Raw genomic sequence first — 18695 nt, 5'->3', positions numbered from 1 at the left:
GGGATGATTTTACAGCTGAGGAAACTGAGGTATAACAGGCAAGGTTCCTTGCCTGAGGCCACAGAGCTAGTAAGTGATAGAGCCAGAATTTCAACCCAGGCCATGTGAAATCAAGGACTCGGAGGAATACAGGACTCGGAGGAATATCAGGCCATGTGAAATCAAGGACTCGGAGGAATACAATGATAGACAATGAGATCAGAACATTAGATTGGAGCCACTTTATAACGTACACAGTTGTGTTATTTTCCTCTAAGGCAGGGTCATGCTGGGGTCAAACCTACTTGCTTTCTCTTATAAGGTATGCATTAGTTTCTACATGGTTCCATCAATTGTCTCCTAGCGTCCCACTGTGCATCATTTGCACACGATATACTTCTTTTATAATATCAAAAGAAATAGTAGAGGCCAGGCATGGTGGCTTATGCCTGTAATCCCAATCCTTTGGGAGGCTGAGGCAGATGGGTTATTTGAGGACAAGAGTTCAAGGCCAGCCTGGCCAACATGATGAAACCCTGTCTCAACTAAAATACAAAAATTAGCTGAGTGTGGTGGCGGGCGCCTGTAATCCCAGCTACTTGGGAGGGTGAGGCAGGAGAATCGCTTGAACCTGGGAAGTGGAGGTTGCAGTGAGCCAAGATTGCACCACTGCATTCCAGCCTGTTGCCCAGGCTGGAATTTTGAGACTTTCTCAAAAATAAATAAACAAACAAACAAAATGTAGAGATGATACCACCCACATATTTGACATAAGACATCTCTTGATAGTAGTTGTTTTGAATTTGTATTTTGTAAGCACTTTATTGCCTTTCAAAACATATCAAATACAATCATTGGCATTATGGGGGAAAAAAGAGAGTGAGTTCTCACCAGGTCAAACCCTCTTTCCTTGCACTAACTCCATGCAGTCTTTCAAGCTCCTACACAACAGTGTTTTCAGATTCATCTAGGGAAAATGTATTGCCAGCATGGAGTTGATAAGTCTGTAGACCACCAAAATACATATTTCAGAATTTCTGCATTTTTATCGCCAAATTCTCATTTCCCTTGGGGTTCATCTAGAGCCATCATAAAAAGAGCCAGCAGTTTTGAGTCTCATTAAAATTCCTAATCTCCAGATGTTGTTATCAGTAGAGACAATTTTAGAAACATAATAAAGCTTCCATTTTCAACTAAGTTATAAACGCAAAATAGAAAATAGCTTTTCTAAAATTAGGCATGTCTTTGGAGGGCTGCTGTTCTTTCCAGATGAGTGTGTGTTTAGTTCTCACTTTTTACTTTATAGTTATTTGCATCCTAACAGTTTGTGGTTTAACATAAAAATAATTACATTAGCACCTTTCATCCTTAAGGGCTGTATAAAGTAATATGTCTTATGATACCACCAGAAGGCTTTAGTGAGAGAGTACCACATGCTGACCATCTGTGAGGCGGAAGAAACATTTTTCTTTCACCCTCCTTTTTCTTGAAAATAATATATTAACCTCCTTATATGCAGATGTTACATTTTCTCCATTTTACAAAGCTTTGCTTTATAGGATTCTCAAATACATTGAAGGAAACAATTTCCTTATAAAATTTTACTTATATCTAAATTTCCAGAAAATAAATTTTATGTTTGATGCTTCCTTTTTCTAACAGACCATGGAAACATCAAGGGAGGCGTGTATCACTGATGTGTGCTCTGTAGTGTGTTCAAAGCGGTTCCACAAAGAATAATGAGTTTGGAATGGGAAGCCTCTCTGTTGGTAGCCAGCGATGCTGCCACATTCCAGTGGGCATCCCAGCCCCAATTACTTGGCCTCTCAACTAAACACAGGGCTTTCTCTGTCTTTTAGAGGTGACTTTCTAGAAACTTATTGGCAAATTGGAAAACAAAAGTCCTAATTGTCACATCATTTGTTAGGATGTGAACATTTAGGCGAAAAAAGGAAATAAAAATAACTCAAAGTAATGTAAAGCTTTGTAGATGATTTTATCCCTTAATTTAGGCAGACTAAAAATACATTGTGGTAGTTATGAATTCTTGTTAAGGCTTGACACAATATCTGGAGTATGTGTCTAAATGTAAATATCACCTTTAAAAAAATTAAGCTTCTTAAAGTTAGTAATTAAGCATATGTCATAGATTTTTCAACAAATGCTATTTGATGATAGTGACATACAAAGCTAAGAAAAGATGCTATAACTTAGAATAGGTGCTAGTAAAAGTGTGGTATGACTCCATAGCTAGGCTGTTAAGTATATTGTCAAAGAATTCTGAAACTTGTGTGTGAGCCAATATCCCAAGCACAGGTGGATCAAATACCAGGACATCTGTTTTCTAAATCTGGCATTAATCCTGTCTTTTTAAGATCACTGGAGGAAATTCTTAAATCATTGTAAATTTATGACTGTAGTTTTCCCTATTATTCATATACAACACTCCCAGGGTATCTCAGCTATGTTGACAAAAATGCATAGCATGCATAGCAAATGATACCAGAAACCTGGAGATTTCTTTTCCCAGGATTAAATCTGGGAAACCAAGGAACTTTAATTGGGGAAGTTTAGGAATAGTTCATTAAATATAGGGGGCCCCCCACTACATGGTCTCAGCTCTGTGTTTAGGCACGAAGAAATGACACTGAAAATATATGCTATAGGAATCCACTATGACCACCCACTTGGGAAGAATTCATAGGAAAGTTTCTTTGTGGAAGTTTAGTGCGATTATTGTCAGTAATTGTACTACACAGTCCTAGCAATGTTCCAATGGCTTTAAGCAATTTGAGATCTGAGATCTGTTGTATGTGTCTTTGTATTGACAACATCAATCCCAGCCCCCACCCACCATCTTCTAGTGCTTATCATGGGGTAAATGATTATCGGTAAATGATGAGAAATGGAGACTGGAATCTATTCTATTCTCATGCAGTGTCTTTGTTGAGAGACCAAGTTGCAGATAAAGAGTAATGAATTTTAAGTGTGTATTAGGTTGGCAATTAGTCCACTTCCAGCTTATTCAATAAAATCATTCAAAACTATGTACCTTTTTTTTAAAAATGGAAACTTAAGGAAACTGGGCACAGTCTCCTTCATATCAAATCTCATGTTCACAATGCTTGTTTTACAACCCATAGTTGTAGAGCTAATTGGACAATTAACTTGGGAGCAAACTTTCTGACCTTAGAATTAACAACAGTGGCAAACACATTAGAAAACTCCAAGGCTGAGTACAGTTGCAAAATAGGCCCTTGATGGTATTTCAGAAACTCTGCACTGAGCACACACAGTGACTTGGAAGCACTTGTATAGCTTTCTGTTGCTTGAATAGTCCACTCAGATTTCAGACCCTGTTAGGAATCATCAACCAGCTCTGGGTAAAGGGCTGATATCAGAATGGCTGGTCATTCATTACAAATCATAACAATTCCCAAGAAAATTAATTCCAGTCTTATATAAATGATGAATTGATGGGTGCTGACGAGTTGATGGGTGCAGCACACCAACATGGCATAAGTATACATATGTAACAAACCTGCACGTTATGCACATGTACCCTAGAACTTAAAGTATAATAAAAAAAAAAAATTTACCTTTGTTGTTGTTGTTTTATTTTGTTTTTTGTTTCCACCAACAGCATTGAAAAATATGCCTTTTCTCTGAGAATTAGTGAGGCAAGTAGCATTCATATTGCTTCTCAGGGCAAATCTATGTTTGTGGCCTGATAGGGTTTGGCTTTGTGTCCCCATCCAAATCTCATTTAGAATTGTAATTCCCCATAATCCCCATCAGTCGAGGAAAGGACCTGGTGGGAGAAAATTGGATTGTGGGGGTGGTTTCTCCCATGATGTTCTCCTGATGGTGAGTTCTCACAAGATCTGATGGTTTGATGAGGGGCTTCCCTCTTCCCTCTCTCTTGCCTGCCACCATGTAAGACATGCCTGCTTCCTTTTCCACCATGATTGTAAGTTTACTGAGGCCTCCCCAGCCAGGTGGAACTGGGGGTCAATTAAACCTCTTTCCTTTACAAATTACTCAGTCTCAGGGAATATTTTCATAGCAGTGTGAAAACGGACTAATACATGACCGTAATGAAAATCGAATGTGGCTTTCAAGCTAAAATAGCCAGTTGAAGAATTTTTTATATTCTCCCTTTTCTACCCTTGCATGCTAGTCCAAATGCCGGTTTTTATAATGCCTCAGTTTTCCCATCTATGAAATGGGAATATATTGGTTTTCTGTTGCATAATAAATTACCACAAATTTAGCAGCTTAAATCAATACTCATTTATTGGCTCACAGTTCTGTAGGTCAGAAATCCAGGGATGGCAGTGACTGGGCTCTCCACTCAGATCTCCCAAAGATGAAGGTGTTAACTATAGCTGTGAAGTCATCTGAGGCTGGAGCTCTCTTCCAAGTTCATATGGTTATGGAAGATTTCAGTTCCTCGTGGTTGTAGAGCTGAAGTTGTACTTCTGTTTCTTTGCTGATTGTCAGCCAGGGGCCATTCTCAACATTCAGAGGTCACCCAGGCACCTCGCTCCATGACCCCTCCACATCTTTTTTTTTTGAGATGGAGTCTTGCTCTGTTGCCCAGGCTGGAGTGCAGTAGCGCAATCTCGGCTCACTGCAAGCTCCACCTCCTGGGTTCAGGCCATTCCCCTGCCCCAGCCTCCCAAGTAGCTGGGACTACAGGTGTCTGCCACCATGCCCGGCTAATTTTTTGTATTTTCAGTAGACCTGGGGTTTCACCATGTCAGCCAGGATGGTCTCAATCTCATGACCTCGTGATCTGCCCACCTCGGCCTCCCAAAGTACTGGGATTACAGGCGTGAGCCACTGCACCCAGCTGACCCCTCCACATCTTTAAAGCCAGCTGTGGAGAGTCTCCCTCCTGTCAAATCCCTCTCATGCTTCAAATCCCCTTTGCCAAGAGGAGGCTAGGTCTTTTTAAGAGCTCTCCTGATTAGCTTAGGCCCACTGAGAATAATCTCCCTTTTTCCAAGTCAGCTGATTTGGGACTTTAATTACATCTGCACAATCCTTCACAGTAGCGCCTAGATTTGTATTCAGTTGAATACCTGAGAGAACGTGTGTATACCAGGGGGTGAGAATCTTGGGTGCTTTTTTAGAATTCTGCCTACTGGCTGGGAACAGTAACTCATACCTGTAATCCCAGCACTTTGGGAGGCTAAGGCAGATGGATAGCTTGAGCTCAGGAATTTGAGACCAGCCTGGGCAACATGGCAAGACCCTCTCACTACTAGCTGGGCATGGTGGTGTGCACCTGTGGTCGCAGTTACTGAGGAGGCTGAGATGGGAGGATTGCTTGAACTTAGGAGGCAGAGGTTGCAATGAGCCGAGGTTGTGCCACTGCACTCTAGCCTGGGTGACAGAGTGAGACCCTGTCTCCAAAAATAAATAAATAAAAAATCTACCTATCCACAGGATAACACTAATACCTTAGAGTACTATTAAATGGATTGAGACATGTGTAAAGCACTTAACATGCTCAACAAATTGGATCTAGTATTAATGTCTCTATATAGTATATTTTCCTGCCTGCATGGATTTTTAAATTATAGTGTTATAAGCACACTAGAAATGTGAGAGACTATGTTGCTCATTATTTGGATACTCCCCAGAAAGCAGAGATAACTGGGGTCACAGTGAACAAACTCACAGAACCCAATGTTTAGTCTGTCGCTGAAAGGTGATGAATTAATTCAGATTATTTAAAAACTACAGTTAAGAGAGACTAGGATATCATTAATGTTGGTACTCAAGGCCATCTATAATGTGGCATAAAATGAAGTATGTATGGGTCTCTGCATTGAACATTTTTTTTCCTTTAACAAGAGAAATGCATCACAGAATCCATGCCTTAACCACCAACATTTTTCAGAAAGAATTGTTTTGTTTCTACTCATGCTCTGAATGTAAAATGAATATTTCAAATGCTCCATTCATGCAAAGGTCTTTATGTCCCCTTTCTCCCTGTAATAGTTCCAATCTAGAATAGGCAACATTATGCAATTTGGTGACCCTGCTGCAACAATGGAAATGTTTCTCACAGACTGTGGGAAGAAAGACACCTAAGAGGTTAACAGTAATATTTTGCAAATTGAGGCAAATGAAGGAAAAAAAACACATTAGCATAAGAAAAGATAGCCGTAGGGAATTTTCCACTCAAATGTTTGGTACTAAGAGCTCTATGTTACCAAGGAGGAGGCTACAGAAGAAAACCCTTAGTGTCTATGCATTCTCAAACTACATTGCCATTGTATTCGTTCTACGGGTGAGAAAGACCTCATAGTTATAGAGATGGAAAATTGTTCTTTCTAGTAAGAAAAGTAAAAATTGGATATACTAAGAAAAGCATCTTGGATGATGGCAACAAAGCAAGAGGATTCCTCAGGAACAGTCCCCAAAAGACTTCCTAAATGTATCAGGACTAGACTAGAGTTTAGAGATTAAAAGTGAAAGTCTTAAGCAATGATTTAAATTTTTAACTAGAATGTGCCCCAAATGTCTACAATTAATTTAACTCAAATTTAACAGATTTTACTCATTTTAGAAATTGCATAACTCACAGTATGTGAATGTAGTTAGCAGGTATTTCCCTTTTGTTAATACATAGACTTATTTGAAGATTGTTCTGTAGGAAATATCCAAATTGGAGTTGTAATTATTTTTGTTAAAAACATTTAAAATAAGTGTAAAAGGTTCTCATTGATTTAAGATAGAAAATATACTAATCGTTACCCATTTCTATGAAGATATTGAATTGGTTTTGAAACTAATCTTTACTCTTAGGAATGATTTGCCAGTAAAAAAATGATTTATCTGAGTCTGAATTTTATTAGGTTCAACACTACAGCAAGCATAGATGTCCAAATAAATCATGATGCATTTCATTAATAAATTAAGATAGAGAAGGACCAGCTTATTTTAGATAACAAATTGTTTATAGGGACTGATATCTGTAGGAGGAATGGAAAAAAGATGTGTTATTTTGTTTCTGAGAAAGGTCTTCCCCAATTAAGAAGATGCAATTTTGGGTTATTAAAGATAAGAATAGCATAAAACTAAAGACCATCCAAGTCCTGCAAAATTTGTCCAGAAGCTGATAATAAAATTACTTATAAGTCAATGGATAAGGTCAATTTTCAGGGAATTCTGTTAGGAATCAATTGAAAAAAAAAGCTGTCCCATGATCTTTCCATTATATGCAGATTGTTTTCAAAGTTTCTGTGGAATAGTGACCTTGTTTATCTTGTGCCTTCCTTTGTTTATTCAACTGATGTGTGAATATTGAAGAGATTAAGGTTTCAGGTCTTTATCCCTGAGAAGATGACACAAATAAATGAATTTGCCTTCTCAAGCACAAAAAACTCTGTGGTAGTCAATAAGGAAAGTCATTCTAAACTGAAACTTGAGGGAAAAGGAAGAGGAGAGAAGAGAATTTAAAAAGTACCAAGTAACGTCATTCCTTTAATGCTGACATTTTTATAATAGGATTTTGCCACTTTTTGAGATGTTATGAATATTGCATCCCATACTAATGTAAGTAAAAAATGCACCCACAACTGAAGTGAAATACTTTTTGATAATTCATGTCATGGTTTCTTAATCCTAGTATAGAAACATGAGAAATGATTATAGACCAAGATGCTTTTCAATATAAATTTGACACTTTTACTCCCCATGCTTATTTACAAGATGTGCCATCCATCTGACAGTTCCTGGAGAAGAGGAGTCAGTATATAGCAGTCATTCATTCAGTAATAACAGATCATTTCCATGCACATGGGAGGGGGTGGGAATTACTTTTTAATCTAAGAACCCCTCTAAGCCACCAAATACATTATCAATACTCTGAATTATCCCTTCTGAAAGGAGTTTTCAAATCTACACTTTACCACAGTCTGTCTATAATCTAGCTCTTTCCTACATTGTTGTGACCACATTTTTTTGATTCTGTAAGGAGAAAGCAAAGTGAAAAGAGGTAACCTGTTTGAGTCTAATGACAACAGTAGTTTAGAATGTTCGCTTATTTAGAGATAGAATCATAAAGATGGAAAGCAGCTTAGTGATTACGCATCATACACTTCTTGCTACCCAACACCCTTCCTTTCAAAAATGGAAAGTAAAGCACACAGGGTCTTGTTTATTTTACTTCTTGTACTTTTTTCCTCTCTGTTCGGGAATCAAAAGACTGTCTTCTTCTCTGATCTTCTTTTAACTGAATTTAGCATTTCCTATTTCATTTCCCAACCTGACTTCCTTTTTGACTAGAAATATGGATACTTAGACCTGTCACCTATTTACTTTGGAATTATAGTACATTAATTTTCTTCCTTTTACAGTATGAAGAACTAAGTCAAGCTTCTCTTGATTCAATAACCCACAGATATCAAAACCCTTGGTAAGCAAATAGGAGTATATTTTTTATTAATTAGTGTGTTTCCTTCCTAAACTGGTAACAGGATTCATTTTTTAAAAACTTGTAAGTATATTACCACTTTCTTTTTATTTCATAAAGGTTTTTTGTAAATTTGTGAATTTTTATTTCTAATAAAAATAGTAAATCTTAACTATCTGCTAAATTTTAATTAAGGGGAGGAAAGGAAAAAAGCAAGCAGAGTTAGAATGAAAAACTGTTAGAATATAGTAAAGAAAAAGAGAAGCAAGTCAGAAGCTATTAAGAATGGCAACTGGATTGGTAGATTAGCTTTAACTTTATAAATATCTCTGTGGAAGAAACAATATTAATTTTTTTTCAGATAAAAAACTCATTTCATGCTGTTGGCCTGGAAACCATCATAATGGGTAATCTTGGTTAATAACCATAATCTTACTAAAGTCACATAATGGCTTCAATTCACATTATCTTATGGCAGCTTCTGACCCAAATGAAACATGGGTAGCTCACGGCATGTTAAATTACAGGAAACAAGCAAAAGCTGACTTGTCATGTAGGTATAACATACGATTCAGATTCCTAAGAGGGAAAAGATCAATCAGCATTGCTCTCACAAGACTGCAGATTGAATATTGTCTTTGTTATAGATTTTTGAAAGTGAGGATTTCTGGGGCTTATTTTACTTCACTTTTAATTGTTGAAGGATTTAGCTATTAGCATATGCAAAATCACTGGATTTTATTAGCCCTGAGGTGGCTAAACAATACCAACATAAACTGCATCAAATAGAGAAAAGACTTCAAACCCCATGTCAAAAGCCTATTAGTTATTTCAGAACAAAAAATACCTTAGTGGGCAATTCGTATAACTTATTAAGCAGGTACCATATTTAAAGCCACAAAGACACAGGTATACTTTAAAGCATGAATAACACATATTCTCATTAAAATATTCTACTTCATTTGTTTAGATAGCATTGTAGACATCCACTGCAATTACCTTATCAAATATTTCCAAGCAAAGAAAAACATTAAAGACCAATGAAACTTCAAGCATTGGTGATAAAAGCATGAAAATGTGCTGCATTTATTTAAACATTAAAAACTTGTTGGAGGGTATCTGAGAAACACTGAAGCTCTGAGCATGTTCTTTGAATGAAAGAATGTTGGCTATATTCATTTCTAGGGCATATGATATGGGTTGAACTGAGTCATGAGGATGTAGAATAGTTATGAAAGAGACCTTGTATTTAGGAGATTGCAGATTCAACTAGGAAATTGGGCGTATATGTGAAGAAAAATAACAAAATTACTTTGCAAATACTGAGAGCCAAATTAATAATGAAGATAATAACTAGAAAATTATAGCCAGAATTTTTTTTTAATTAACTGTATTGACAACGCCCTGAACTCATCTATAACTCCTGACTTGGGTCCTATTTAACTAGTCAGACACCAATAACCTGAATACTGCTTCCTTTGAGAGACTGTAAGCACCTACCCTGTTTCAAAGCCCTTGCTAGCAGGATACTTTTGAATAGGGCCCTGACTCAGACAGGCTCGGGTGTGCCCTACCCCTTTGCATTCTCTAAGGTGGCCCGAGAGCCATCTTTTTCCTGGGCAAAGGTTAGTGCTGAGTCTCCCAACCAGTTTTCATGTTTTGTTCTTTTCAGTCAACAGCATTCACTCAATATGTTCAGCATCTTCTGGGTTCAAAGCACTGTTAGATTCTGTGGCCATCATGGTCAACCAGCCAGCCTCAATATATGCCCTTCTTGGAACTTGTATTCTAGGGAAGGAGGCAGACATTGAAGCAACAACATGGCTTTTTAAAAATAATGTATTGTCTGGACACAGTGGCTCATGCCTGTAATCCTAGCACTTAGGCCCAGCGAGGCAGGAGGATCGATTGAGGACAGGAGTTTGAGTCTAGACTTTGCAACATGACGAAATCCCATCTCTACAAATAATAAAAAAAAACTAACTGGACATGGTAGCTGTGCCTGTCTCAACTATGCAGGAGCCTGAAGTGGGAGGATGGCTTGAGCCCAGGAGTTTAAGACCAGCCTGGGCAACATAGAATCCCCATCTCTACAAGAAAAATTAAAAAAATTAGCCAGGAGTGGTGGTGCGCACATGTGGTCCCAGCTACTGAGGAGGCTGAGGTGGGAGGTACACTTGAGCCCGGGAGGTCGAGGCTGCAGTGAGCCTTGATCATGCCAGTACACTCCAGCCTTGGCAACAGAGCCCCTTGTCCAAAAATATAAAATAAATAACAAACCATACTGTTTCTCAAACTTAAAAGCAAATGTTTTAAATTACCAATATAATCCATGCTTATGGCAACAAATCAAACAATATAGAGGTATATTGAGAAAAAGTTAATATCTGACCCGAATCCATCCAGTTTCCGATAAAATAGTTCATTATAAAAGAATATTTATAGGATGTAAAGAGAAGGTTTACCCAGGGCAAACCTATAGGTCAATTCCTATAGAAGGCTATAGCAGCCGGTGAAGAATTTTGAGAGGAAGAGTTTAATGCAAAGAAACAGAGAAATCAAGGAAAACACGGCAGACAAATGTTTAGAGGTGATCAGTGGCCTCAGAAAAAGCAGTATAGGAAAAGTAGGATGCTTTGAGTCGATGTAACTCGTGCTGAGGAAAGTTTGTCTATTGACATAATGCAGGCAAAAGTCCAGTCTGTTTATGACATGAGAAATTCAGTTAGAGCACAATGACAGGATTTCCTCTGTTCGAAGGCATATTTTTTACATTTTAATATTCTTGAAGTCAGAATGAGTTTTATAATAGTTGTTTGTAAATGCAGTGGTCAAATGTAGTGCCTTTTTTTGGCCTCCCATGTAAAACTGTGTTAAATTAATGGCTGCACGCAGTGGCTCATGCCAGGCATTGGTGGCTCACACCTGTAATCCCAGCATTTTGGGAGGCCAAGGCAGGCAGATCACCTGAGGTCAGGAGTTTGAGACTAGCCTGGCCAAAGTAGTGAAATCCCTTCTCTACTAAAAACACACAAAAATTAGCCAGGCATGTTTGTGCATGACTGCGATCCCAGGTACTCGGGAGACTGAGGCAGGAGAATCACTTGAACCCAGGAGGTGGAGGTTGCAGTGAGCTGAGATCATGGAACTGCACTCCAGCCTGGGTGACAGAGTAAGACTCTGTCTCAAAAAACAAACAAAAAAAAAAGGTGTGTTATACAATTAATTGTATCTTAAAGACTGATAAAGATGTAGGTTAGCAAATATGAAATGATGACTTGCTATGTGCTAAGTGCTCAGAATTTAAAAATTTGTTCACAGAGTCCTTAGGTTGCTCACAGAATTTTCAAGGCAGATAGATGTGACAGACGATTTCAGCACAAGGTTCACCGATGGAGAGACAGTGCAGTTATTGGGTGTAGGTTAACTCGTTTTTGTTGTGTGCGTGTGTGTGTGTGTGTGTGTGTGTGTGTGTTTTAAATCTTTATTCTGATTTTCTTTAAATTAAAGGAAATGTACTCTTGTTTTAAATATCCCAAGTTTCTCTAGATATGTGACCCAATGATTTATTTGTTTTCATATGATCTCTTCTATTTGCAATTGGGAATTTCCCTATATATACCTACAGTATTTCTAATTTCAACAAGCAGAATAAAAAGCATAGGGAGGAAATAGAGGAATGTTTATAGTCCAATTAAGAGAGGTCATAAGAGAATGTATTGGTAAATGACAAATTGGCAGGACTTTTGTTTTTTCTCTAAGAGGTGAGTGGATTCTGCAGGAGCTACTCACCATTACTGAAGAACCCACCCTATCTTCTAGGCCTTTAATAAATAATACGAAGGCTAACTTCAGAAATGCCTCTGTTTTTCTTTTCTAATGAGAGCAAACTTTCTTGTGTGATAATCTTTTTTTCTAGATGTTTCTGAGTCATTCAACTTGAGAAAAACTATTTTCAGAGATAGGACTTCTTTAGCTCTTTGGAATACAACTTCTTATTTTGGTAGTTGTAATTATTGTGTTATTAAACAGCTGGCCACGAGATTGGTCTCAGAGTCAGTGGGTTTCTCTAAGGCTACATTGATTTAAGGCAAACAAGTTTGGAAAGGGACAGTGTTCTTGTAGTTCCTTTGTATTAGTCTGTTTTCACACTGCTGATAAAGACATACTTGAGCCTGGGAAGAAGAGGCTTAATTGGACTTACAGTTCCACATGACTGGGGGAGGCCTCAGAATCATAGTGGGAGGAGAAGATACTTCTTACATGGTACCAGCAAGAGAAAATGAAGATGAAAAAGTGGAAACCCCCAATAAAACCGTCAGATCTTGTGAGACTTATTCACTACCATGAGAACAGTATGGGGGAAACTGCCCCCTGTGATTCAAATGATCTCCCACCAGGCCCCACCCACAACACATGGGGATTATGGGAGTACACTTCAAGATGAGATTTGGGTGGGGACATGGAGCCAAATCATATCATTCTGCCCCTGGACCCTCCAAATATCATATCCTCACATTTCAAAACCAATCATGCCTTCCTAATAGTCCCCCAAAGTCTTAACTCATTTCAGCATTAACCCAAAAGTCCATAGTCCAAAGTTTCATCTGAGACAAGGCAAGTCCCTTCTGCCTATGAGCCTGTAAAATCTAAAGCAAGCTAGTTACTTCCTCGATACAGCGTGGGTACAGGTATTGGGTAAATACAGCTGTTCAAATGGGAGAAATGGGTCAAAACAAAGAGGTTACAGGGCCCATGCAAGTCCAAAATCCAGTGGAGCAGTCAAATTATAAAGCTCCAAAATGATCTCCTTTGACTCCAGGTCTTACATCCAGGTCACACTGATGTAAGAGGTGGGTTCCCATGGTCTTGGGTAGCTCCACCCCTGTGGCTTTGCAGGGTATGGTCTCCCTCCCAGCTGCTTTCACAGGTTGGCATTGAGTGTGGCTTTTCCAGGCAAGTGGTGCAAGCTGTCAGTGGATTTACCATTCTGGGGTCTGGAGGACAATGGCCCCCTCCTCACAGCTCCACTAGGCAGTGCCCCAGTAGGGACTCTGTAGGGGCTCTGGCCCCACATTTCCCTTTCACACTGTCCTAACAGAGTTTTTCCATGAGGCATCCCAGCCCTGCAGAAAACTGCCTGAGCATCCAGGAGTTTCCATGCATCTTCTGAAACCTAGGCGGAGGTACACATTCTTGACTTATGTGTACTCACAGGCTCAACACCACGTGGAAGCTGCCAAGGCTTAGGGCTTGCACCTTCTGAAGCCACGGCCCAAATTCTGTGTTGGCCCCTTTCAGCCATGGCTGGAGCAGCTGGGACACAAGGTATCAAGTCCCTAGGCTGCACACAGCACGGGGACCCTTGACCCAGCTCATGAAACCACTTTCTCCTAAGTCTAGGGGCCTGTGATGGGAGGGGCTGTCAAGAAGACCTCTGATATGCCCTAGAGATATTTTCCCCATTGTTTTGGGGATTAACATTCTGTTCCTTGTTACTTATGCAAATTTCTACTGCCAGCTTGAATTTCTTATCAGAAAATGGATTCTTCTTTTCTATCACATTGTCAGGCTGCAAATTTTCTGAACTTTTATGCTCAGTTTCCCTTATAAAACTGAATACCTTTAGCAGCACCCAAGTCACATCTTGAATGCTTTGCTGCTTAGAAATTTCTTCCACCAGATACCCTAAATCATCTCTCTCAAGTTCAAAGATCCACAAATCTCTAGGGCAGGAGCAAAACGTCACTAGTCTCTTTGCTGAAACCTAACAGAAATCATCTTTGCTCCAGTTCACAACAAGTTCCTCGTCTCCATCTGAGACCATCTCAGCCTGGACCTTATTGTCCATACTGCTATCAGGCTTCTGATCAAAGCCATTCAAGTCTCTAGGAAGTTCCAAACTTTCTCACATTTTCCTGTCATCTTCTAAGGCCTCTAAACTGTTCCAACCTCTGCCTGTTTCCCAGTTCCAAAGTTGCTTCCACATTTTTGGGTATTTTTTCAGCAACACCTCAATCCTGGTACCAATTTACTGTATTAGTCCGTTTTCATGCTACTATAAAGACATACTTGAGACTGGGAAGAAAAGGAGGCTTAATTGGACTTACAGTTCCACATGGCTGGGGAGGTGGCCTTACATGGTGGTGGCAAGACAGAATGAGGAAGATGCAGAAGTGGAAACCCCTGATAAAAACATATCTTGTGAGACTTATTGACTACCACAAGAACAGTATGGGGGAAACCACCTCCATGATTCAAATAATCTCCCACTGGGTCCCTCCCACAACATGTGGGAATTATGGGAGTACAATTCAAGATGAGATTTGGATGAGGACACAGCCAAACCATATCATCTTTCCACTCATGATTTCATAAAAATTTTTTTCAAGTCATGTTCTTTTCAAATAAAAAGCAAGGAGTACTGATTTATTGGTAAGTTTTACTTCCTTTCACAGTGTGTTAATTTTCCTTACCTCAGAGACAGTGGATCAGCAAATATGAAATATCTAAATACAAATCCTTAAAGTTAAAATATCAAACCAGCAATCCCAAATTACCCAAAAAGTAGAAATGGTGTGTTTGTCTGCTGTACAAAGTAAATAGATTCTGGATTTCCCTGCCATTTTACAGGTCAGAAAGAGGAATTTAGACAAAGTGCTTTTGGAAAGTCTAGTCTAAGCTTTTCCCCCTTTTTCTTCACCCCACATCTGTAGTGAGAATCTATGGAAAACTACTCAAGGTTCTGAAATCACTGAGCAATCTGAACTTTCATCCATCCCTGACATATTTCAGCTAGTCACCTAGTTAGGGAAAGCATTTCACTGCAATAGGAACTCACACATGGGAACTTGGCTCCTCAGACACCGTTTCCCACTAATCTGACATTCTCTGCAGGTTTAGCTCCTCAAACATTTCCTATTCTTTTCTGTATGCATATTTTTTTGTGTGTGTGCGTGTCCTCTTTGTTCTACTTGGAATAATTTTTAAAGTTTCTCATAAAGCACTCTCCTGCATCTATTTCTTTGACTTATTCATGAAATGGGGGAATTTAACATTCATTCTTCATTCGATAATTAAATCTGTGTACTGCTTAATGAGGAGCTGCATATACAAAGGTGGTCCTATAAGGTTATAATACTATATTGTTTACCTTTTCTATGTTTGGATATGTTTAGATACACAAATACTTACCACTGTGTTACAATTGTCTACAGTATTCAGCACAGTAACTTACTGTACAGGTGTGTAGCTTAGGAGCAATAGGTTATACCAAATAGCCTAGGTGTGTCGTGGGCTATGCCATCCAGGTTTGTGTAAGTACATTCTATGATGTGCACACAGTGACGAAATCACCTACCGGCACATTTCTCAGGACATGTCCCGTTAAGTGATGCATGACTGCATTTAGTACTCACATACTAGGTGGTAAGCAGTACAGCAAAGCATTTATGAAACAAAGATAAATAAAAGTCTGGCACCTACCATCAAGAAGCTTATAACAGGGGAAATAAAAATAGGAGCTAAAACTGGCAGTTTAACGTGATAGGATATGGTGGAATGGGAAGCAGCGTGCTGTGGCTGCTCACAGTAGGAAACATCTTCAGCTCGCTGGAAGCCCCAAAACATAAGCTTGAACACGTTTTCTCCTTTGTGAGCCCTTTAACATTCCCACAGACCCTCCGTTCAGTCTCCATTTTGCTTGTTTTTGAGATGGAGTCTGTCTCTGTCACCCAGGCTGGAGTGCAATGGAGGCTCACTGCAAGCTCCGCCTCCCGGGTTCAAGCGATTCTCCTGCCTCAAGGCCTCCCCAGTAGCTGGGATTACAGGCGCCCACCACCATGCCCGGCTAATTTTTTGTGTTTTTAGTAGATGTGGGATTTCACCACGTTGGCCAGGCTAGTCTCGAACTCCTGACCTCAGGTTATCCACCTGCCTTGGTCTCCCAAAATGCTGGGATTACAGGTGTGAACCACTGCGCCTGGCCTCAGTCTCCATTTTGAAGACAGACCGACTCAACTCCATTGCCGATTGGTCTCCCCGCGAGATTGTGCAGCAGGCAGTGTTTTCCTTTCCCTTTCCCTTGCATTGAACACGGTGCTTGGCATAAATGGGCACTTGATATAATTTGCTGAATTGTGTATTATAAAAGACAAGTCCTGGTCTATATTGTATGCCTAACAGCTCAAATGACTGTGGTTTAGGCTTGAGAAGCTGAATGAGTTCAAGTGATGAGGACTTCCTTAGAGGAAATTTAAGCCAGGCATAGAAAGAACATTTTTGGGAAACCTCTAGCTGTCTCCATGAGTGAGTTTTTCAACGTGTGCAAATCAAAGACTTGATATGATTAAATCAATGGAATCACAGTCAAACACCATTCTAGAAAGAAATGATGACATGCCTCTGATCTAATGTCACAAAGATGCCTCTTCACCAGCTGGGGGTGCCTGATAAATTTGCCACTTACTTGCTGATTTATGGATTTGTCTTAAGGAACACTGCAAGTTCCTGTGGACTGTCATTATTGGTGGATGGGGTTGGGGGTCAAGAGGCTACAAATCCCAAGGTAAGGACAGCCAAAGCGGTTGTCAGCCATGAAGACCAGAGAGACATGGATTTTAAAGGACCAGAATTAACTACAACCTCCCCCAGCTTTTCATGTGCTTGAAAGTCACAGAAACACAGCTCTTTTCAATATTGCCTCTCCTAGTTTTTTGTTTTTTGTTTTTTGTTTTTTTTTTTTGCTTTGTAATAGAAGCAAGATCATCTATAACTGATCCGCGTTCTTGTGGTCTGTCTGCTCATCATCTTAGACTTCATTAGTTAGCACCCACATTCAACAGGCATGCAGCATGACTGAGTTGAAACAGCACTGAATTGAGAATCAAGAAAATTGGGTTCACTAGGAATTTATCCTTCCCAAGTAAATAATAAAGGAGATGTACAAAGGTTTTGCCGGAAGGAAGCCTAACAATATGCGAGCAGGAATAAAAAGTCAGAAATCACTTAATATCCCGCAAATAGGGAATTCTAATCAGTCATGAAGCAGTATCTATATGCTAATTAAGTACAATGACTTTGAAGACAGACTTCCTGAATTCAAGTCCGAGCTTCACCACCTCTTAGCTATGATACCTTGGACAAGTTATTTAAACTATGCCTCAGTTTTCCAATCTGTAAAATGCAGAATCTACTCCACTGGACTGTTGTATAGACAGTGTTGTTAAATATACGGACTTAGAACAGCATTTGGTACATACAAAGGGCTTAATAAATAGTGTGACCATATAATTTATCACCCAAGACAGGACACTTTTGAAAGTGAAAGAAGAAGCTAATCAATGAGTCACCAGGACAACAGGATAAACTGAAACTATCCTGAACAAAGCAGGCCACTCTATTAATAAATACTATGTATTAAATATAGTACACTGAAATAATGAAGCAAATATATCTATTAAAATTCATATTAGCTAAAAATCATCAGGATAAAGATTCAGTATGGTCTAGAAATTGTATACTATATAGGAGAGTTAATCCTTCAAAAGTAGAACAAAAAGTCTAAGAGATAGAAAAGAAGAGAAATAAGAGATCAGTTAAAATGTATAATATCTAATAAAGGATTCAGAAAAAGAGAAAACAGAAGGAAATAACACAAGAAAATTTATCAGAAGAGAATAGTAAATTTCCAGATTGAAAGTTTCCATTAATGGTGGGGCACGGTGGCTCTTGCCTATAATTCTAGAACTTTGGGAAGCCATGCAGTTGAATTACTTGAGCCCAGGAGTTCAACACCAGCCTGGGAAACATGGTGAGATCCATCTCTACAAAAAGTACAAAAATTAGCTGGGCATGGTGGCACATAACTGTAGTCCCAGCTACTTGAGAGGCTGAAGTGGGAGGATCACTTGAGTTTGGGAGATCGAAACTACCATGAGCCAAACATCCCACTGCCCTCCAGCCTGGGTGACAGAGCAAGACTCTGTCTTAAAAATAAAAAAAAAAGTCTCATCACATGTGAATTGAAAAAAACAAAACAAAATTACATACAGGCATGTCATTGTGAAACCTCATAATACCAGAATGAAAAGACAACTCTAAAGCCTTCAAGAGGAAAATTAGGATATTTACAGAGGATCAGGGATCAATATGGTATCGCACTTCTTGACACAATGCTGGACTTTAGAAGACACTGCGGCAATGACTTCCATAGGTGATAGAAGATGACTTTTAACCTAGAATTTTATACCCAGCCAATGAGCAAGTAGGAAGGTAGAAAAAAAGA

General features: G+C 39.1%; 1 protein-coding gene across 1 annotated transcript in view; it reads left to right on the top strand.

The window, feature by feature from the left end:
* The window catches only part of C2H4orf45 (chromosome 2 C4orf45 homolog), a 130669-nt gene that overhangs the window by 58643 nt on the left and 53331 nt on the right, over nucleotides 1-18695 (top strand). The window contains exon 3 of the mRNA XM_010383170.2: nucleotides 8355-8413. Coding sequence (XP_010381472.1) covers nucleotides 8355-8413 — 59 coding nt within the window. The remainder of the gene's footprint in view (nucleotides 1-8354; nucleotides 8414-18695) is intronic.

The sequence above is a fragment of the Rhinopithecus roxellana genome, chromosome 2, assembly GCF_007565055.1.
Source record: "Rhinopithecus roxellana isolate Shanxi Qingling chromosome 2, ASM756505v1, whole genome shotgun sequence".
NCBI lineage: Eukaryota > Metazoa > Chordata > Mammalia > Primates > Cercopithecidae > Rhinopithecus > Rhinopithecus roxellana.
Note: the sequence above shows the minus strand (reverse complement) of the source record. Positions and strands in the feature narration are given on the sequence as shown.